General features: G+C 43.7%; 1 protein-coding gene across 1 annotated transcript; it reads right to left on the minus strand.

Annotated features, from left to right (window-relative positions):
* Positions 1 to 5,471: 5,471 nt before the first annotated feature.
* FDX1 (ferredoxin 1) lies at positions 5,472 to 21,206 on the minus strand. Its single transcript, XM_027468626.3, has 4 exons — positions 20,937 to 21,206; positions 16,129 to 16,253; positions 12,393 to 12,522; positions 5,472 to 7,965 (listed from the first exon to the last, which is right to left on the minus strand). The coding sequence occupies exons 1-4, from the start codon at positions 21,107 to 21,109 to the stop codon at positions 7,851 to 7,853; spliced, it is 543 nt and encodes a 180-aa protein (XP_027324427.3). The 5' UTR covers positions 21,110 to 21,206; the 3' UTR covers positions 5,472 to 7,850.
* Between the last annotated feature and the right edge of the window lie 1,516 nt (positions 21,207 to 22,722).

The raw sequence follows: 22,722 nt of genomic DNA on the forward strand, positions 1-22,722 counted from the left end.
ATACAAAAAGAAAAATGCATTTTATGCTTTTCAAGAAAAAAATATACAGAGGTTTATTGCACATTTTCCATGGGAAAACAACAACAACAACAACAACAACAAAGTGATAATTTTGAAAATACCTTAGTCTGTAATTTCCTGTACGGTTTGGAAGTCAAACAGCTCCCAGCCAGTGTGCTGAGAAATTATCTGCAATGTTTTTGTTTGGTTTTGTTTTTGTTTTCTGTTTAAAAAAAATAAAAATCACTAGTATCAAGGCTATGTAATTAGAAATAGAGTACATTGACATAACAGATAGTATAAAAGCAGCAGATAACCAAGCAGAAAATGGAGGAATCAGGCTTGAGATGTCTGCTGCTTCATTTCTTCAGAAGTAATTATGATAATTTTTTTAAAAGAAGCCATTAAAGGTAATAGCAACTGAAGAGCAAGCAGTCTGACAGAGACAACGTATGAAGGTTACAACGCTGTATGAAGCTGTTCATACATTAGGTTTCCAAGTAGTCACTAATTAAATTGTCTCTTGCTCTAAGTTCAGGCATCCAACACATTTCCAGCACTTTGCGGAATGAGCTTGGTGAAGGTCACTGAGCAGAAACACGAGGCTTTCTGGCACTGCACGGCTCCGAAAATGCGTGGCGTGCTCCGTGCATGCAAGCAGGGGCAGCGCCTGGTTTCTAGTAGACCCTGCAATGCGGGTAAAGCCCTGGGAGGTGCAAAATGTGGCTCTGACTTGGTGTGCTTGCCCTGGCAGTGGTACTTCTCTCTTCGGGTGCACAACTGACTTGGGAGCCTGAGCCCTTGTCATTAAGGTGACAAATGGCACTCTGGACAGAGTTTGTGTTAGGCAGTGTTGCCAGCAGGTCAAGGGAGGTGATCCTTTCCTTCTCCTCAGCACTGGTGGGGCCACACCTGGAGTGCTGGGTCCAGTTCTGGGCTCCGCAGTACCAGAGGGACCTGGGCACACTGGAGAGAGCCCAAGGCAGGGCCAGCAGGACGATGAAGGCACTGGAGCTGTGAGGAGAGGCTGGGAGAGCTGGGGCTGCTCAGCCTGGAGAAGAGGAGGCTCAGGGGGATCTCATCCGTGTCCCTAAATCCCTGACGGGAGGGTGCAGAGAGGCCAGAGCCAGGCTCTGCTCAGTGGTGCCCAGTGCCAGGACAGGAGGCCATGGGCACAGCCGGGCACCCAGGAGGCTCCCTCTGAACTGCTTCCTTCAGAGCTTGTGCAGCCCCTACCAGACATAAGAGGGGCCAAAGCCAGAAAATGAGCATGAAAACAAAGCACTGAAGTCTTGAGCTGTTCCCACTCCCTTTTCCCATTGTCTCTGTCAGCCTGGTTTCATGGAAAGCCCTTTGGGGGAGAGCCATTGGGTGCCCACAGAAAACCCACTCCCCAAAATCTGTAGCGACCTGTCCCCTCTCTGTCGTGACTGCTTGGTGCTCTGCTTGCTTTATTTCTGTCACCAGCTGAGCCGCTGGGATGCCAGGCGTCACGGCTACTCACAGCACAGGAGAAAACTGAAGAATTTAGCAATTAACCAAAACTAGCAGAGTTTGCATTTAATACAATATTGACTTAATAAAAAGGATTTTTTTTGCAGGATATCCAGTGTCTCTCTGATGAAGAAACACAGCAAGTACATAAACCAAGCAGGAAAAAAGAGCCAAGTGAATGTATTCACTGGGCACGAGTACGTCGTGGGATCAGAGTAAGGAGGTGGAGAAGACGAGGCAGGAGCCACATAGGGCTTAAGAGAGGAGAGGTCTGGGAGCTCAGTGCGCGGACCAGCAGGACCCGGCCGGGTGGTTTGTTTTTATATGTAAAGAATCAGCGTGCTTTGGAAGGAATACTGCAGCTTTCACTTCTGAAATAGCGCTGTGACTTATAGCAAATGCAATTTGTTTCAACATTTTTGCTAAGCCAAACCATCGTGGTCTGTTTGTTTTGGAGAGGTGGGAAGCAAGCCGCGAGGACAGGCTGAAGGCTCTTTTTCTTCCCTCGTTGGATTTGGGTCAAGTGTTTACAGATTCAGGTCAACTCTCAGAGGAGCAGCCACCGAAATTTGCTCCCAGGATTGAACTCCTTAAATAACACGGCTCTCCTTCCAGGCTTGGAGGCGATCACAATTTTTCAGCTCTTTCCTGTGTGTTTCTGAATGTGCTCCGTATTTGAAGGAGGAGAAAAAGCCGCAAGGTTCTGGTAAATAATGCCTGATTTTGGGAGCTGTTAGCCAGCGGCTGCAGGATGCAGCGTGACAGCACAGGGCAGGTACACGAGCAACGGGAGGCTTGGAGCTGGTGTTCATCTTTCACTTGCTAGCGAAACACTGGGGGAATTATTTTGCCAGAGTCGGAATTTCTGGCACCTGACTCTTGGAGGAAGGTTAACGTTACAAAATGCTGGGATCTAGAGCCTGGAGCTTCAGCTGGAAGGAAGCAGAAATGTATTAAATCCGTTATTTATGGTGAGCACAGTGCTTTATGGTAAGCCAGGAGCGGCCCAGAGCTGGTCAGTTGACAGCAGTGAGTAACCACTTACATAAGCAGTGAAATGCCACAGCAAATACCCTGCGGTCGCTCCGTACTTTTATTCTAAGAATTAATTTCCCTTGCCGGGTAATTTGTTTTCCCCCTTTGTTTCTGTGTGCCTCTGCAAAGGTCTCCGGTGCCTTGTGCCTCCTTTCGGTACCTCTGGAAATAAGCACTGCAGCAGGCAGCGCGGGATGGAAACTCCCCACGCCCTGCTTACCCGGGGTAAATACCTAACCAGGAGCATTGTGCCGGAGCACGAAGACCGGCGGCGGGGCTGCAGGTCAGCTCACGCTGCCCAGGAGCCCGCAGTCTGTTTCCTGAAGGACTTTGAGCACCAATGCTTGGGCAGGCTGACCCAAAATCCATCCAGGACAGGAGGGTCACCCAGCTCTCTTATCCCCCAGTCTGAGGCTGCCAGATCCCCACCAGGGACACGGGCAGGTAGGAATCTGTTGCATTCTCCTTAAACCTTTGAATTTCAACACAATTACTTGGATTTTTAAAATTAAAAAGCTTTTTTTTTTTGATTTTTTTTTCCTCCATGAAAGCCTCTGAGGCAATGCCCAGATGGGGGCTGCTTGGATTGGAATTATGCTCGCTGTGCACAGCACTTCATGCGTTTTGCCTGATCTTCTGACAAAAATCCAGTGACCGAGATGGTCATAACAACTCAATTAGGCCAGAAGAAGACAAAAAAAAAAAAAAAGTGCTGAAATCTGAAGCAGAACTGCTCCTGCTCCAGCCCTCCCTGCCGAGCTCCGCTCCTGACAGTCATCAGGCCCCTGGCACCGAACCACAACCTGAGCGAGCCTTCCCCCTCGCCCCCAGCTCCCATATGCCTGCTCTCTATGACACCATTTGTTTTCTTTTACAGCTCTTTTCCTCTGTTGTTCGACATTCCTCCGAGATGAGACCTTCTACCTTCATCCCTGGCCAAGCCCCACCGCCAGCTCCCTGGGTGGTGCGTGGCTGCTCGCCCCTGCATCCAGGAGGCCGCAGCTGCAGCGCGTGGTGAGCCCGCGCCCGCGCTCCTTCCCTGCCTCCCCGCCTGTCAGAGCTTTCTAGGAAGGCAACGTCCTTCTCCCAGGTGGTCACCAGCAAACCCCACAAGCACTCACCCAACCAAGAGCAAGCCCTAGCCTGCTGTGAAGCTGTGGGGAGCTGGGGGTCAGCCTCTTCTTGCAGGTAACCAGTGATAGGACCAGAGGGAATGGCCTCAAGTTGCACCAGGGGAGGTTCAGGTTGGCAATGAGGAGACATTTCTGCTCAGAAAGAGCAGTCAGGCACTGGGACGGGTTGCCCAGGGAGGTGGTGGAGTCACTGTCCCTGGGGGTGTTCAAGGAGAGGTTGGATGTGGTGCTTGGGGACATGGGTTAGTGGGTGACAGTGGTGGTAGGGGATGGTTGGAGCAGATGATCCTGGAGGGCTTTTCCAACCTCAGTGATTCAATGAAGACTCATCCTCATGACCACAGGCACGATAACCTCAGCAGAAACACCCCATACACATCTATGGCAGCTACAGGCATCTGAGCTGGCACCACCACAACCAGCACGCACCCAAAAGCTGCAGCTGTGCTGGGCTGAGGTCGAGCTCCTAGAGCCATGGAAGGCATCCCTGTGATGCTTCTCTGCACGCGAGGCCACTGCTTTAGGTAAAGCATGCCCCAGCTGCAAATGCTAGATAAGGGCTGGCCAGAAATCACTTCTAACAAGACCTTTAGATTTGGGGCTGGTCCACATCAAAAAAACACATTTAACTTCATATTAAAAGGTAGTGGTATCCAGTAGGCTAGAAAATTAACCTCAAAAGTTCTTTTTACTGCCTGTTTCTTACATACAGCGTGCACTTCTTGTCGCTCTGCAGGCAGCACGGGGGAGAGGAGAGCCGAGGCTTTCCCGGCTGCAGCAGCACGCGGATGCAGGGCCACCCACAGAGACAACAGCCCCGCTCCTCGTCTCTGCACGACGCAGGAAATCCCCGTCCCCCCTTCCTATCTTTTCGGATCATTTGAGGAGAAATTGTTATGAGTCATCTACAGCAGCTGCAGCTTCTTCCTAATGTTTTCTGCTGTTTGGTGCCTTCGTGACTCAGCTCGAGTTTCTCTTCTTCCCCCTCCTCCCTTGAAGATGTGTTTCTCCTTTTTTCCTCCCCAGGGCTGAGGATTTCGTGGTCTATTTTCATACACGGCCCTGTCCTTTCCATGGGCAAACCCAGCTCGGGCTGTAGGGCTTATACCAGTGTATGGGGGCAGCACTGCCCCTTTCACCGCTGCCTTTTTGGACCAGATCTTTTCAACTTGCCTCCAACGTGGAGGTGAAATAAATCTCGATGTAGCTGCCTTAAATTTTTGGGAGCCCTGTAGCCAAATTGGTGAGCTTATGAGTTAGGAGTTTTTCTTACTGAGAAGAGTAACAAACTTACCTGCAGGACTGGCTTTCTCCCCTGGTGGTGACAGCCTGCAGTCCACAGGACAGCAACTTCACCTGGCAGGACGCTGAGCAGGGGTGTGATAGTGGGAGGCCTTCTAGTGCGAGACACCAAGCAGAAGCTGCAGGCAGTTTCCCCACGGCTAGTGGCACCACAATCTGTTTCTACCCCAGACCACAGGCACGTGCTGAAGCACATAAGGAAGCTTAGAAACAGAGGGAACGAAGTCAATTCTGATTTTCTCCTCATTTTTGAGTGGACTAGAGACAGGAGAGACCCACTGAGTCAATGTTTCAACACAAAGCGGGTGTGTTTAGCAAGCCAGTTACCTGTCATCCTTACTTGGGCAAGGAAATAAGCAGTAAACATACTTAGCTAGCTTTGATGTTTTAATTGTGTCATTGAGCAGTAATCTGCATCTGTACGTGAATGTGCACCACTGTGAAGTTCCATTTTACACCCAGAAATGCATTCAAAGGGACAAAAAAAATCCACACAAACAAGATGTGTCAAAGTAGTATAAAATAAGATTTATTTGCAAATCATTTTGACAATAAGGAAACAAGTACATCCTGGATGTGCATCTTGGGGATTACGTGACGGCTCTTTTGCCTTCTGAGATTTCCATTTAGATGCACCATGGGACACCTCTAGAATTCAGAATGAGCTTTGAAGTGTCTTTTTTTTTTTTTTTTGCCTTGCTGTACTACATAATTCCTTCCACAGGCACACTATGGGAGACTCACCAAGTCTTTTAACAAGAAGCTATCACACGGAACACGCAATGGAACCGCCTCGGTTTACAAGGAAAGCTTGCATGATGGCTGTTTCACATTTGTTTAACACAGCATTAAGCACTGCAGGATTCCCACAAGGAGAAGTGCTGTGTGCTGTAAGTTTAAAAACAAACCAAAACAACAAAAAAGCCACACAACCGAATATGCCTCATCCCAAATGCCACTGCTACAGTGAAACCTCACATTTCTTTTCTTTCCTGTGTAAGGACGTACAGTACATCTGGTTATGACCTGAGTTCTCTCTTGGAAGCTAAGGATCTGTGTCTCATGTAAAAAAAATAAATCAATTCATTATTTAGTAAGAACTGCTATATGTGAATGAACTCAGGATAAAGGCAACACAAACTGGAAGGCAATTTATGGTGGGAGGGGTAACTTCTGAGCTATGGTTACTCACAGCAGTTACAAAGGAAGCAGCAGTATCTTCAGAACACTTCTTCCATTTATTTCCACCTTTCTACCCAACCTCGTTCTCTTCATCTTTCAAAAAGTGAGGAAATTTAAACCCTGAAGTCACATTTTTAATGTGATGAGATACCAAGTGAGTTCTGAAACCCCTAATTATTAAGTTCTCTGAGCAGAGCACATTCAGCATACCTTGCTTTAGGGGAAGGCCCCAAGCGACCACCACGAAACAAAGAAATACCTACTCAGAGAGGAAATCGAGGATTCCAAGCTACATCTATTATTTTTAATACAGTTCTAGAAAATACTTTATTTTTGTAAGAGGGACTATTTTTTGCTTTATGAAGCTCAAAATAATCCCAATGTTCAACACTGGATAGTATTTTACCCCTCTCCCATAAATATAATAATGAAAGAAAAGATGTCATAGGTGTCATTGTCACCAGTTCAGTTAAAGCACTGATGAATACATTAGATCATTCAAATGTAAATAAACATGATCTAGACATAAGATTATGCCCCAAATCATAACAGTAACAACTACAATCTTCTATGATCTTCTATTGTATCAGCAACAGACATTTCATTTAATTATTTTGGCCAAAAAAAAGAAGAAACTAGTAGAGTCTTAGAGACATTGTTTCATTTTGCCCTCCTTCAGAATGACTAAACCCAGTCCCAACTGAAGGCTCTCGATCATCACTCCACACGATATCCCACCACGGGGATCTCCTTACCACTTCTGGGAAACCGAGTGCATATTTATGGAAAAAATGTACCTAGTCATTTCACATCAATCGTTGAAATGATTTGAGATCAAGGCACAGAATGCAGGACTCTCTTCACACTGAATGCCTTAGCTAACATCAGGCTGCCTCCTGAACAAGCTCAAAACGGGAAAAGCAAGAGACAATGATTCAAAACAAACATTACGTTGACAAACCCTGCTTTCTTCAGCCCCAACTCAGCCATCCAAGCTTCAGAGAATGGCAAGAATTTGCATTCACCTCCTCTGGCTGTGCTCTCCTGGTCAGACAGCTCCAAGCCCTTACTCTAAGCCACATGGATCTCCACATCTGTGGCGTACCGCAATAATTAATCGGCAGGTGCCCACATTCTTTTACTGGCCCCTAGATTTTGTGATTTTAACAGTATTTCTGTGAGACAGAATTTGTCACGTCTCCAATGAGTTCCTAAAGTTTGTAAAATCCCTACCCTGAAAATCCACTATTTGCTAAGGAAGTATCATCATTAGTGAGAAAGTGAATCAGTTAGTTCTGAGCACACCACCTTTAATGGCATCACTTAAACAGACCCCATGCAGTCTTACAAATTGTGCTCTTTAACAGATCTAGGTCTGAAACCCAGCAATGCCCAGGGGTTTTAGAGGTCTCACAGAGGTGATTCAGTTTTCAAACACCATTAAAGGTTTTGGCAGATTAATACTCTATGAAATCTGTAATACACTTGCTAACATTTATAGTCCAATGATCAGTTAGAAGTATTATTGCATCTTATGCGTAAAAATATAGGAGGTTCTATACAGAAAATTAAAATAGCATTAATCTAGTATTGATAGTCATATAAAATAACTCACAATTATGTAAGTTTCCATATTTAATTATACATTTAAAAATAAGTTATAAAAATAATTAAGCTTCTTTAAAACTCCTACGGTATCTTCTTTTAGGAGTTTTTACTCATATCTACTGATTGTCTAGCATCAGCAACAGCTTCTGGTACTCGAACAGTCATATCCTCCATTGATTTCTTCAAGCAGATCTGGCAGCCTAGACGTGATCTGTAAGGAAATAACATTGCCTTGAGCTCCAGCCAGTCACACATCTCTCAGTACTTACAGCCAGCCCTGCTTCCCGGACCTTTGGCCATCCCAAACACTTTGTGATCCAGAAACAGTCCCCTCGTGCACGGTCTTAATCAAGACCAGTAGTAAACTGCTTGCATCAATGCAAAGATATGTGGCATTAGTCACGGTCACTGATTTACACTCTTAGGTTGCAGGCTTCAGCACGTTGGAAGGGGAACACCAAGTGCTTCACACTTGCTGAGGCAACACAGTGATGGTGACCCTTCCTTTTACAGTGGTTCACAGTCAAGGGTAGGGACAGACACTTGATCTCCCAAGAGCATTCAGCCTCTCTGAAGAGACAAAGCAATTAACCTGAAAGACAACCTCAGTAAAAGCACAGCCTAACCCACCCAGGGTCGAAGACAGCCCGAGAAAACTGAACATGCATCTGAACAATGCACCTGACAGCTTAGGTTAGTTGAATTTTTACAGCTTGTCAAAAAAGCTACATACAACCTGACTGAGAAGAAATTAGGAACTTCTTTCCATTCCCATCCCTCCTGTCTTTCTACAAGTTCAAGTCCAAGTCTGACTTCCCCCTCCAACTTCTACCTGGAGTTCTAGACTTTTTTTTCCTAATTATTTACAAGAAAATTCCCATTTACCTTCTCTTAACACAGCTGCTGCCTAAGCATGTATCTGAGAAGCATCTTCCTACCACTAACATTGTTTAAAAAAAAAAAAAAAAAAAAGCTCTGTGATAAGGTAATGGAGAGTACACATGAACCACATGGGACATATTAACTACCTTATTCCATGTCCATACGATAGCTACAGGGTCTTTAAGAAGTCTAAAATTTGATCTCTTTAGAACTCACTCCTTGCAGGCTTAGCACAGTGTTTGCCAGAAATTACATATATTAAAGAAGCCTGCCAACTTTTTACCAGTTCGTAAACAAAGAAGCAAACTACAGCTGAGGGTAATTGGATCAGGTTTTTAACATGACTGAGTGGATGATAACACACTGCGGAAACAGGAATATATCCTGACAAGCATGTTTATCATCCTACAAATTCACCAACCCAATCAAAACATTATGTTCACAGAAAGAAGTGAATTCATGCAGCTTGCATGTTGTAAGACAGATATAATGAACTTGAAAAATATATTTAATCTCAGTAATCACTACATTATCACACAATGAATCCTCTCTTCCAGTTTTGCTTCTTTAGTCCAGCAATATGCAGTGTCTTTCTTTGCTGTTTTAACACTGGAGTCTAAGACTTACTCCCAGCTTTTTAAATGAACTCAGCCAATTTAACACATACGTGTTCATTTTTAGGAATACCTAGGTGTTAGCAAGGATGTACAATATTCCATGTCACCAGCCGAATAATAATTTAATCAGCATAGGAATGTAGGCAGAGAGATCATAAGAAAGATACCACATTAATATGTGCACAGAACTCTTTCAAGCATGTAGAGAGCAGCTGTTAAAGATGCTGGTTGAGTGCTACACCTGAAAGCAGTGTAAGTGACTGTATGCATCAGCTTCAAGGTACTGCAATACATGCATAAATATATATTTTGGCAGAAGACTTCAACTTGTGAATATGCAAGCATAAAAGTATCTTTAAAAATCAATCCGCTAGAGAGATGCAGTTTACGATACCTGTTTGCAAGGCTTAAATTGGCTGAAATTTCTGTTTTTCAGTTAGAACCAATGCTAACTGCATATGTACACTGTAGTGTTGACAACAGAATTAACTTAATTTGAAACAACACTTTTTTGAGCCTGCTACATGATAATATGAAGCATTAGGTAGAGCTAAATAACACTGTGAGAAACAAACTACCTTCATCCACAGCATTCACAATTTTATAGACCTTTAACCAGATTCCCCCCTTCCCTGACAGCCTAAGAAGTTTGGACCATGCCACCTCCAAAAAAAAAAAAAAAAAGAAAAAAGAATGATTTAGTTAATTCCTGCTTGAAAGCCATTCACCTTTAACCATTTCAACAGGCCTTCCCTTTTCTTCTTCTCATTCTATTTTCTTTAAAGAGGCAGGAAGTCAGAGTTGTACAAATATGAAGATACAATTAATCCCTATTTTGTCATATAACAGTATTTTCTGTTTTTCTACCTGGTCCTACCTCACATTGCTGATGTTCCATTTACTTAAAAAACAAACAAACAAAAAACAAAAAAAAACACACTTTAAACTGACATTCCTGGAAAGGCTTAGCTAGCTGCCATCCCATTTCAAGTAAGCAAAGTTACCACTGTTCCACCTGCCTCTCCATATGCATTAATCTGTATCTGTTACCACCAAATTTTGTTTCCCATCACTCAACCACGTAAGATCCTTCTAGGTGCTGTCACAGCCAGTTTCTGACTTTGCTGCAGTCACACAATACTGTACACAAGCTTTGTCATCTTACTCTTCATCTCTTCTCTCGAGTCGTTCACAAACATAATCACTACATAAAATCTAGCACAGATCTTCCAGAAGTGTCCTGAAAAGAAAGCTTCCAGTGCACAGACATCCTTGTAACATCTCCAGGAAAAAAAAGCAATGGAAAAAAAGAAGAAAGAAAACACCTTTGCTTTTACATATCTATTTATAAGTGCACCTTTTTACATCACCAATTAGCTCTTCATGAAGACAAGCTTCCTTCTTCTGCTAGGCTGAAATAGCTTGTTAAAAAGTAGAAAAATATTCTTGTTTCTAATCTTTTTCCTTCAGCATTCTTTCTAAACATTTAATTTGCCAGGGCTTACTTTCCCCCCTCCCCTCTCATTTTATTACTTTCAGGAACCTCCATTATATTACAGTTATTCAAAACAATTTTGTTTTAGCTTTTCCAATCATTCCCTCATTTTATGAGGCATTAACTTTCACAGCAGCTGCTAGTTGAAACCTTTCCAATTCCAGAGAGTCACTGACAAGAAAAAAAACTTTTATCCTCAGACTTATGACAGCGCATGGCAGCACATCTCCATTACAAAGCTTTGTATCAGCACGAGACCAGGCAAGCTATGGCAGACATGAGAATCACTAAAAGCACACTCTTCCAGGAAAGTCTTCCTCTCACACACATGAAAGATCCCTGGCCATAGGAAGAACACATGATGTTAGGAGAACCTGACACAAGTAGCACGTGCCTTCAGAGGGTCTAAAACTTAATTTAGTCTGAAGGAATTTGAGAGAAAATAGTGTTTAAACAGAGAGCTCTGGCTTTCTACTGCCTTTCAGTTCACTAAAACACCCTTGCTTTAAACCTGTAACTAAAAAGACAGTTGAAAAAAAAATGAAGCTGAAACAGGTCTCTCAGCTTTCCTTCTTTGCTTTCACAATCTCCTTAAAAGATAAGATCTGACTGAAATCAGAGAAAGCACACCCTTATGGAGAAAACATTTGTGCAGGATTCCCACTATTGGTATAAGGAGATAAATGAGTTAATTCAGAATACTTCTTTGCAGAGACATTAAAAAATAAATGCTATACAGGCCAGGTATGAAGCCCTCTGAAATCCCTGGAAAGATTCTCAAAGACTTCCAACAAGCAGTTGTTTTAAAACCTGAAGGAAAGGGCTTAAGAAACCTCTCGGTGTAGCTGTCTATGGCTCACGTGGTTATATTCTATGATACTGGCTGTGTGCACACCAGCAAGCAGTGCGGCCCCGAGGAACAGGTGTGTGGAGTGATGATGTCTGTGACGAGGCTGTGACTCCCCTGTCAGAAGGCATGTGACAGTGTGAAGCTGAGGAATGGAAGGTTACTTCACTAGCACAGAAAAAAATAGCATAGAAAAAACAAAGAGGTTGTGGAATCTCCCTCCTTGGAGATCTTCAAAAGGCGCTTGGACATGGTCCTGGGCAGCCTGCTCTGGGTGTTCCTGTCTGAGCAGGGGTGGCACCAGAGGTCTCCAGGGGTCCCTGCCAACCTCAACCACTTTGTGGTTCTGTGAAAAAAAGATCTGACCCAAACTAAAACACTGATGTAAAAATATCCATAAAATACATTAACTGGATACACACTGATGGGGACAGAAAACAGAAGAGAAACAAGAACAAGGAAATTCATACACAGGACTGCAGTGGCAAAGTTTTTGGTGAAGGAACTGGGGTTTTGGTCACACTTCAGTATCTGACACTTCTGCATCAAACAAAAGAGCTAAAAACTGCCACTCTTCAGTTTACAAAAACTGACAGTATTGGCATTAAAATTTCATCAACTGTACTGACATCAGTATGAATTCAGAAAAATAACAGTTAAACTTGCTGGTCCTATCCATGTAACAGAATCCAGTTATTCATTAAAAGCTGATTAAGGTATTCTAAGAACACTGGACTTCCCCATGCGCAAACCCTCCTTTCCGTTCTTTGATGTAGGGAAGCCTTAGGGTGCCTTACGTGTCTGTGAGGCCGTATGCCAGGTCTAACATGTCCATCTCTTCATCAGTAATTGCATCTAGCTTCTCAAATATGTGGTCTTCAAAGATTAAGTGGCAAGTCGAACAGGCTAACGTTCCTTCACATGCACCTGAAGAAAACAGCAAGGTAACAGAAAGCTCAAATTCCAAATTACTGTATTTCAGAAGAATTTATATATATATATGTTTCAGCTACTGAAGTAAAGAGAGGAATTGATCATCAGATCATAAGAACCACACAGAAAGCACTGCACTGTTACGCTTCATAACAGTATCAATAGCACATACTCAAAGCAAGTGTGACGTTGTGCTAGAAGATCCACTATCATGTCTTCAAGTACAAAAAACAAATGTGGAAAGAGAATTTAATAAAATGTTAAAGGCTGATTAATGTACAAGTTGTCACATCAACAATTTAAGTGTCTCAATGTTGGGGAAAATAGTAATAAGTAAAAAATAAGTCTAAAAAAAAATCACACTAACCAGTGTGTTTAAACAGTGGAAGGTGTTTTTGCAATTGTAAAGCCAGCTGTAGGAATTGAATCGAGTGCAGCTGAATATCACAACAGTTTTACAAGTCTTCATGCACAGATACTTCTATCTTTATTACTGCACGTGGGATGCCCCCTAGTGCTAGAAGTAAATAAGTAAGTAAGATTTACATTTTACATTCTTCCCTCATTATTTTTCCCCTCTAAACACAAAACATGGTTTTGCATTACTCCCCTGCCCTAGTGTGATGCTGCATTATCAAATTATTATTGAAATAGGTGCAGCATGTTATAATTAAAGGCTGCTACAGTATGTCAAACATTTACCTTGGACATTATTTAGAGTTTACTACCTTACCACACTGCTTTAAAATGGCTGGTACGTACACAAACTGGAAGAGTATTAGCTGTAGAATACAAGTAGACTAGTCAAAGGCCGATATGATACACCTAATAAAATGATACATAAAGCTAGCTATCACAATGTTACAGAATTTTAAGACTTCTTCCCCAAATGTATACAACTCATAACAAGATTCTGTAAAATTGTCTTAAAGATTATTACTAGCAGTGAAATTTATTCATACTTCAATGAAACATACCTCAGATTTCAAGCTGTAGTGCAGTAACATACTTATTTTTTCCTGTAATTGCCCCATGCTATGTATTCACTTATGCAAACTGTAATTCCCTTTCCTGCTTTATTTTGCACTATTATTTCATAAACTCATGTTCATTTAAATACCTGTTCTGAAAGCTGGCTTTGCACTGTCTGAATCCTGTAACTTTCATGGAACAAACTTTGGACTTTCCATGGTTAGAAGGAATATAGAGGTTTCATAACTTCCTCCTGTTTTCATTTTGAACAGACCTTGTACTGAGTTAGAATTCCCCCAGCATATTGGCCTCCTTTACCCCAGCCCTTTTTATAAGCAGCAACCTTTCTGCTCTTCCCTGCAACATGACACATATCTGGTTGTTTCCTTCAACTCAGCTCTCAAATACCATAAAATTTCTGCTATAAAAAGGCAAACAACAAATTAAGATCACACGACAATACAGAACTAACCTGAGACTGTTAGAAATACACCAGTTGTGTGTTGCCTCCAGAACCTTTCAGCTCAGAAGAGCTCGCAGGTGGCACCTTTCATCTCTATAAAGAAATTTGTCCCAACAGCCAAGGATCAGGTTAGGAAAGCTAAAGTCTTGATGGAATTAAATCTGGCCAGGGATGTCAAGGGCAACAAAAAAAGCTTCTACAAGTTTGTCACTGATAAAACGAAGGCTGGGGAAATTGTGGGCCCTCTCCAGAAGGAAATGGGAGACCTGGTTACCCAGGATATGGAGAATGCAATATGCTTTCATGCACTTCATGATTTTCTTGCCTGTCTTCACCGGCAAGTGCTCCAGCCCCACCGCCCAAGCTGCGGAAGGCAAAAGCAGGGACTGTGAGAATGAGGAACCTCCCACTACAGGAGAGCAGGTCAGACCATCTAAGGAACCTGAAGGTGCCTGAGTCCATAGAAGCTTGTAAGACGCATCCAAGGACCTGGAGGGAACCGGCAGATGAAGTGGCTAAGCCACTGTCCATCGTATTTGAGAAGTTGTGGCAGTCTGGTGAAGTTCCCACTGACTAGAAAAGGGGAAATCTAACCCGAAGTTTTAAAAAGGAAAAAAGGAGACAACCACAGAACCAACAGGCCAGTCAGTCTCACCTCTGTGCCCAGCAAGATCACAGACCAGATCCTCCTGGAACTGTGCTAAGGCACATGGAAAACAAAGAGGGGATTGATGACAACATACGCTGCTGTATGAATATGGTGGCTTCCTCAGATGGGGTTACAGCACTGGTGGATGAGGGAAGAGCAACTGATATCCTCTACCTGGAGCTACACAGAGTCTTTGTCCTTTATGACATCCTTGTCTCTAAATTGGAGAGACGTGGGTTTGAGAGGTGGATCACTCGGTGGTTAAGGAATTGGCTGGATGGTCACACTCAAAGAGCTATGGTCAGCGCCTCAATGACCAAGTGGAGACCAGTGAGGAGTGGAGTTCTTAAGGGGTCTGAATTGGGAACAGCTCTATTTAACATCTCTGTCAGCGACACGGACGCTGGGATTGAGTGCACCCTCAGCGAGACTGGAGGTGACACTGGGTTGGGTGGTGTGGCTGACGCACTGGAGGGAAGGGCTGTCATACAGAGGGCCCTGGGGAGGTTTGAGAAGCGGGTCTTCTCGGGAAGCTCAACAAGGCCACGTGCAAGGTCCTGGATCTTGGGCAAACCCAAGCACAAATACAGGCTGGGTGGAGAGTGGATTGAGAGCAGCCCTGAGGGTGTTGGTTGGTCAGAAGCTCAACATGAGCTGGCAATGTACACCTGCAGCCCAGAAAGCCAACTGTACCCTGGGCTGCACCAAAAGCAGTGAGGCCAGCAGGGCGAGGGAGGGGATTGTCCCCCTCTGCTCTTGTGAGACCCTACCTGGAGCCCTGTGTTCAGCTCTGGCGCCTCCAGCACAAATAGGACGGGGAGCTGCTGGAGCATGTCCAGAGGGAGACCATCAGGATGATCAAAGGGCTGGAGCAGCTCTGAGATGACGGACTGAGGGAGTTGGGGTTGTTCAGCCTGGAGAAGAGAAGGCTCCAGGGAGACCTTACAGAGGCCTGCCAGTACCTAAAGGGGGCTACAGGAAAGCTGGGGAGGGACTCTTTGTCAGGGGGTGGAGTGATAGGACAAGGGGAATGGCTTTAATCTAAAAGAAGGCAGGTTTAGATTAGATGTTAGGAAGAAATTCTTCACTCAGAGGGTGGTGAGGCCCTGGCACAGGCTGCCCAGAGAAGCTGTGGATGCCCCATCCCTGGAGGTGCTCAAGGCCAGGCTGGATGGGGCTTTGGGCAACCTGGGCTGGTGGGAGGTGTCCCTGCTCATGGCAGGGGACTAGAACAGGTGGTCTTTAAGGTCCTGTCCAACCCAAACCTTGCTGTGATCTTTCAGATTCCACCTTGATGGCACTCTGTCCATGTTGCCCTCCTTTAACACTCAAGCAAAGCTCACCTCAAATAATTTTTTTAGAGCTTGATCCAAAATATTCTATGTACCTACTGGAAAATAACAGGGAAAAGAATCCAAATAAAGTACATCTAGGTTTTACAAATAAACTTAAAAATACTTTTGAATAAACTGGTAATACACCATAGTTTCTTGACACATTCGATCCGTCTACTTACCAAAACCATCTATGTCTAGATTATTTTCAATAACAACATCCAGCAGTGAATCCCCAGGTTTTCCTTTGGCCGTTAGTTTCTCACCATCACGATTGATGAAGTGAACAGTTATTTTATCTTCTGAGCTGAAAAAGAAAAGCATGTAATAAAACCAAAGAAAAAAATCAAAAATTGTTTGGACCTTTAAAATTGATCGAGTACTACTACGACAGTAACCAGCACCAACTTGTAAGGGTGCAGAAACCCACGGAAGTCACTGACTTTTACAAACTGTTACAGGTAGAGGCGTTCACTGCTGTACCTGAGACATGAAAAAAACAAGACAAACTCTCATTTATGTTTTGCCACTAGAGGCTATGCAGAATCTCAATGCTTCACCTTTCACCAAAGAGAGTCAGAGCTATTTTATTTTAGGCACTCTATTTGCATTTTTGCCAAATAGAACAGCTAATTCAACTGCTTCTCTTCACACCTTTCTGGAGACTCTTGCTTTGCACTTAAGAAATGTTGTTTGTTCTCACCATTATCTGCTAGATCAACTTTAAGGTCTTCCCACTTCTGCTTCGAGTTTAAGGCATTCTAACTTATCAACTCCGAAATTTAATTCACTCCTCACAATAATGGAAGCACTCCAAAAGCATTCTGCTTTGTTGAGCAAGGGTTTTCTTAGGATTTCACTTTGTAAATATTTATTCTAGCAAAGGTCATTGAAATTTCAACATGGACATTAGAAGAAAGGTTTCCTGCTTTGCTTTTCAGACAACTGTGTATATTTAAGAAAATTTTTTCCTTGTATTCCGCATAAAAATTTCTTAAGACTAAAGTATTTTATATGGAAAAAACAGGGATTTTTGGTGTTTCATGTTACATGCAAATTAAAAGAAAAGTTTTTAACATACTAGCAAATAAAATAGTTTGTTTGTTTAAACACACTATTCTCTTTCTCATAGTAAGAAAGCAAAACAAGAAAAACTTGTTGGGCAGACAGGGAAGAAATCTAAGAGAGGAGAGAGATAGAGAAAAAAAAGGAAGATAATGCAACGTGTTTATTTCAATGTGAAATCCATGTTTAAGAACAGCATGCTTGACACTACCTCTTTTTCATAATTGTGAGCTTTGAGTGATCTATGACACAGAAAGCAGACAAGCTTGAAAATCTAGTCACCCCCTTGGGAACTCATAAGGAAATCTGTAAGGCTGAATATTAAAAAAAAATTTAGAAGTGGCCTTACTGAAACATCAGTAGGTTGATTATTTTTGGAACCACCTATAAAAGAAAATGTAATTTTAGCAATTAAAGTTGAAGTTTGTTTTGAAAAACAAACACGTCTGTTGCTCCAGACTTGATGTACATGCCACAACTGGAAGGCAGCTGGCAGCAGGAGGTGCCACGATGCGTTACGGTGCTGTAGTTGCTCAATCCTAGTCGTATCGTCCCGCAGCCCATTCTCTGGAGGGTAGCCACAGGCTACTGTTAATTCTGAATTCATTTCAAAATGATAATCGATAATGAAGGGTTGACCTTGCAGATCTGCATGGTTCAACTGGAGCATGCAATACAATAAAATTTAGCAATCTTAGAAGCTGTATGTTTACAAAATGTCCTTAATGTCATACAGTCACCTCTGATGTCACCGGAGCGCCTCCAGCAAGCCATCCTGCCGAGGTTTGAGCAGTAACCACTCTGCTCTTCTTCTCACCCCTCTGTTGTGCTCCCACAGCACAACCCAGGAGATGGGCACCCACTTCTCAGACATGCCAGCACAACCTCCACCACCTTTACCAAACGTCAGCTTCACTGGAGGATCAGGCTGATGGGTTTAGATTGCATCTGGAAAGGCGTAGGCTCCTACTCACACAGCCAAGGGAAACCACTACAGTATTTCTGTCAACACGATGTATTGGTTTGTATTGGTCTAAGGATGATGCCATGGGCAAGTCAACTCAGTCTGGTAATCTGGCTGAAAACCAACTGCAAAAACAAAGCACCCTGAGCTAACCCAACAAACAGAACTGACAGAAGTGCCACTGCCCACCACAAACTGAGAAACAAAAACGGGATCTCCCGTCCTAGAGCCACAACTTTAGACAAGCTCCGGCCAGTTGTGGAACAGCACCGTGGATGTGCGTGCCCAACTGGTGCTGCATGCAGCAGGGGACAAGGGAAGCACCATCTTCAAGTCCCCAGTTTTTGTTAAATAATATTACAGGAAGTAATCTCTTCCGCAGGGTCTAATCCACTCAGGTTAGTAACTAAAACTGCAATGTATTTATTTCTAACAACATTAAAGATACCTTCCTAGTCTTCCAGTAGGATCTGTTTTCCTGCTATCACCATCTCTGCTACTCTTCACACAGAGAAAAAGTTTAATTCAAAAAGTTTAAGCTATTGAGGCTTTACTGTGCTTGAGCCCGACTGGTGAAAATACTTTCAGAAACATATGTACATAATAAATAATCAGGCCAGTCAGACATTCAAAACACCCTCTGTAAAGATCTTCTTAATGACTGGGAGATACTGTTAAAAGAAAAGCCACATCTACATGAAATGATATTTAGGGTTTATGAGTTTCAAGCAACATGGCTTTTTGTCTACATCTGCACTGGGGGGTGGGAACCACACACACCACCCTGCAAAGCAGTCACAAAAAATTAAGATGAAACAAATGCCAGGTCTTGTGCAAGCATAAATAGCCTCAGGATTACCAGAAAGAACCAAACATATTTTGTGTGATTTGCATAAAACATCCCAATTCATGCTTAGATTAACTTTTTTTTTTTTTTTAAGCTGGCTGTAAAGTAAAATTCATTTCTTTGCATGGTTGCCACAGTCCTATCACCATTGTTACCAACCTACACAAAGATACCCTAAATTAAGCATATTGCAAACCAACTGAATAGCACAGAAAGCTGTAAGTGCTGTTCGCTGTCCCTCCTGTGCAAACAACACATACTGCAAGAATCCTGACAGCCACTTTTCCTCCTTTAAAAGAGGTGCCCTTCTGGATCTCCGGCCATGACTTCTAAGTACCATCCATATTCCTCCAAACAACAACAATGAAAGGTAACTGCATCCTTCTGCTGCACGTGGAGAGACGTACTCCATTATTTCCAGATTTTTTTGGTTCATTCAACAGCCCTAATTGCCAGTAGCATTTCATTAAACTATTACACAAGTCTTAGAATACGGAAGTTACAAATCTGAACTAATCCTTACCTATGCAGCAATTATGTAGTGACACCAAGAATACTGTATAAATATCCAAACTGCTATAAAAAATTCTTAGATAACTGCTGTTCATCACAAAATGAAAAGTGGGGAAAACGGGGAAAAACAGACTGAAGAAACATAACAAAACTGGGAAGGAAAACATAAGGCTCCCCACTGAACCCCTTTGTAAACCTCTGCTCACAAGAATCTCTTCTGCTGACAATTTTACCTCATTAGGCCTTCATTCACTGGACATAAATACAGGTAATTTTATATGTAAAAACAATGAGGAATGAGTGTTTTTACTGAACTAACATTGACTATACAAATTTCAGGAACCAGGTCTTAAATAATACATTGCCCAATATAGGCAGGACTTGAGAAAACTAACTTGCATGCAAATTGAGGAACTACCGATGTATGAAAGAAACCAGGATTATTTTTTTTTCCTTCCAAATCATTTAGCTGGATTATAACATGTATTATTTAAACAATACATCTGAAATCCTTGCTTATGTGAACTCTTTTGCTTGTGCAATGTGTGTGAACAAATGGCTGGTCTGTTTACAAGCCTGCATTCAGTTTGTGTGAAAGACCTGCAGGATTCTTGGTCTTATATAACAATTAGGTAAGGAAATGTCTTCCCTTTTCAGTAGGCTGCTTCATCCTATTTGACCCTGTTCAATAACTTCACTACTTTTTTTTTTTTTTTTTTTTTTTTTTTTTTTTTGAGTCCTGACAGCGTTTTTCAGCGTTTTGTTTGTTTTGTTTTGTTTTCAGTCACCTCAACATTAATGATGGTCTGGGCAGGTTAGTGGAGACCTACCTATTAAGGCATTAGAGTCACTCAGAGAAGCAACCTAAACAGGCCCCATACATGCCTTGTACAGGAGTCCTGAACTACAAGGTTTGTTTGTCTCTCTCTATTAAAAGTATCTGCTGGGACAAAGTAAAGAGCACCTACAGGACTGTTTGCTTAAAACCAAACTGTTTGATGACTTTGATGGCAAGGGCACTACCCAGCCCTCTGGAAACAGGCTAGGCTGCCCCGATGCTGGGCAGCCCACTGTGGGTTCTGCTCTTAGTCAGAGAAACTCCTCTGACGACCAAGTTAATTTGCCTTTTAAAAGTGCATTTTGAATACTGGAAGTTACCTGCGGGCTCAGACCTTTGGATACACAGGTTATGGTCTCTGAGGCCACGCACAAACAAGTTTCTGACTATGTGTAGTGCTGCCAATCTGCAGGTGTGGACTGTGCAATATCGGTGCCTACAGGGCTCGAGCGTGCCACAGCAGAGCTAAGGGCAGGAGGGGCCCTGCACACCTATGTCCTGAAGAGAAACTGTGCCACAAGCCTGGGAGATCCTCAGATTTGTGCTGCCTCTGACGTGCTGCGCTTCCACCACCGATCTAGTCAGCTTTACTAAATAGAAAAACACACACAAAAAAACCAGAATACACCGGCCCCAAGCCCCCACTAGACGAAGCCCGCCGGGCCCTGCCCCGAGCCCCTCAGGGCTCGTCAGGGACCGGGGCCGGGTGCCCGGGGCCGCCCCCGATCGCTGCCCTCAGCCGTGCCCGCTCCGCCGCCCTTACCTGAGCGCCGCCCGGGCGGAGAGGCCGAAGGGCCGGGCCGACAAGGCAGCGGAGCCGCAGCCCGGCCTCGTCCCGGCTGCCGGCGAGGAGGAGAGGAGCCAGCGGCGGCAGGAGGGCGAGGAGGCGGCGGCGCGAAGCAGGCTGAAGAGGCGGGCGGGCGGCGGGGCCGCCATCTTGTGGCACGGCGAGGAGGCAAAGTCCACGGCGACTCTCGTACGGGTTTACGCCGCCTGCGTAGCGCGCTGCCCGCCCACTGCTGACGGCGTCGGGAGGGGACGGCGCCGCGGGAGCCGCGGGGTTACGCAAAGTGCGTGGCGCCGCGCCGTGATGGCGCCGGGCGGCGCTCGGTGCAGCGGCCGCCCACTGAGGGTGGTACCTCAGGGACCGGGGTGCCCTCCTGCCCGCCCCGGCTCCGGCTGGGGGGGATTTCGAGGCACTGCTGGCACAAGGAGTTGTTAATAAATCCGCAGTGGTGTTTTTTGAAGCCTGATGTGTGGTGGATTAGGATCTGTGGGCAGGGAGGTGAAGGTGGTGGCTCAGAGGTCTCAGTTGTCCCCTGTGCTGGCCACACAGGATCACAGAGAAGTTCCCAGGTCCTCCCTGCTATTTCTTCTGTCAGAAGATCAACTTCTAAATCCCAGCCAGCAGCAAAGAGACAGCAAAGATATCAGAGGTTTTAGCAGGAGGAGAGGTCAAATATCAGTATAGAAATTTTGAGATTTCCTCAACTGCACAGACCACGCATAGACCTAAGTCATCTCCCCGCAATATACACATCAGCCTACAAGATCTGATTATGTTATGTAGATCATCCTAACATACTTAGATTGGAGAGTGAAAAAATGAAAAAATACAGTATTTACTTTGAAATAATGTTTTCAAACAGGAGTGGAAATAAATGGGGAAAAGGAAGAATTGTTTACTTCTAGTGCTCTTAGGTACACGGGATTCTTCCTGATGTCTTAGGATTTCCAGAGTATATTTTTGTTGCATCGGAGTAAGATCAGTGAGGGAGATGACATTATACAATCTAATTTACTCTGGTGTATTTTCTTTAAGTAAAGGAGAAGGTTGTGGTGGAAAGGTAAAGAGCCACCAAACTTTCTGTCCATAAACCAAGTGACTTAAATGTGCCAGTTTTCTGGAAAATTTGTTTATTGTTGTTATCCTTTATAATCTAGTATTCTTTCTATAAAACAAATATTCGTCTGTCCCCATTTACCTTTAAGATGGGATTTTAGAAGTGTTACTTAGATGCGTAGTGTATCTCTAAATTTCAGCTGGCAGGTGGAGGACCATTTTTTTTTTTGTAGGCAATTTCTGTAATAACCGTCACGGAGGCTCCAAGTAACTGAAGTCAGCTGGGTTATGACCGTGTCATACAAGCAGAATCCCTTTCAGTTGTTCTTTGATTACTAGCAAAGTAATTGCATTTGTTCTACTCTTTTCATAGAGTGACATTTGTTAAATATAACTGAAACCAATGCACAGTATATATTTATTAAATCATACATTTACATAAATACAGTCAGCATACTGGAACATGTCATAGAACAGTCACTGAAATAAACAGCAGGAGGCCAGATCCTCAGTTTGTATGCTGGTATCCTCTCACCCATGCAGAGCTCTGTTTCATTAGGTTTCTCTCTTTTGCAACACCAAAGAATGTGGCTGCAAAGGATATAGTTTATTTCAGCATTGTCAGGTCAGCATCGAATCATATATGCATATATGTAAGGCAGTATATAGCTAAATACTTCGGCGTTATGTGGATTTCTAACATTGT

The sequence above is a fragment of the Anas platyrhynchos genome, chromosome 1 (genome assembly GCF_047663525.1).
Source record: "Anas platyrhynchos isolate ZD024472 breed Pekin duck chromosome 1, IASCAAS_PekinDuck_T2T, whole genome shotgun sequence".
Classification (NCBI taxonomy): Eukaryota; Metazoa; Chordata; class Aves; order Anseriformes; family Anatidae; genus Anas; species Anas platyrhynchos.

Excerpts from the sequence above, each read along its gene's own strand:
- FDX1 (XM_027468626.3), bottom strand. The coding sequence starts at position 21,109 with ATGGCGGCCCCGCCGCCCGCCCGCCTCTTCAGCCTGCTTCGCGCCGCC. Across the intron at positions 16,254-20,936 it reads TCCGCCCGGGCGGCGCTCAG|CTCAGAAGATAAAATAACTG; the intron begins GTAAGGGCGGCG and ends TTTCTTTTTCAG. Across the intron at positions 12,523-16,128 it reads TCTAGACATAGATGGTTTTG|GTGCATGTGAAGGAACGTTA; the intron begins GTAAGTAGACGG and ends TGTTTTCTTCAG.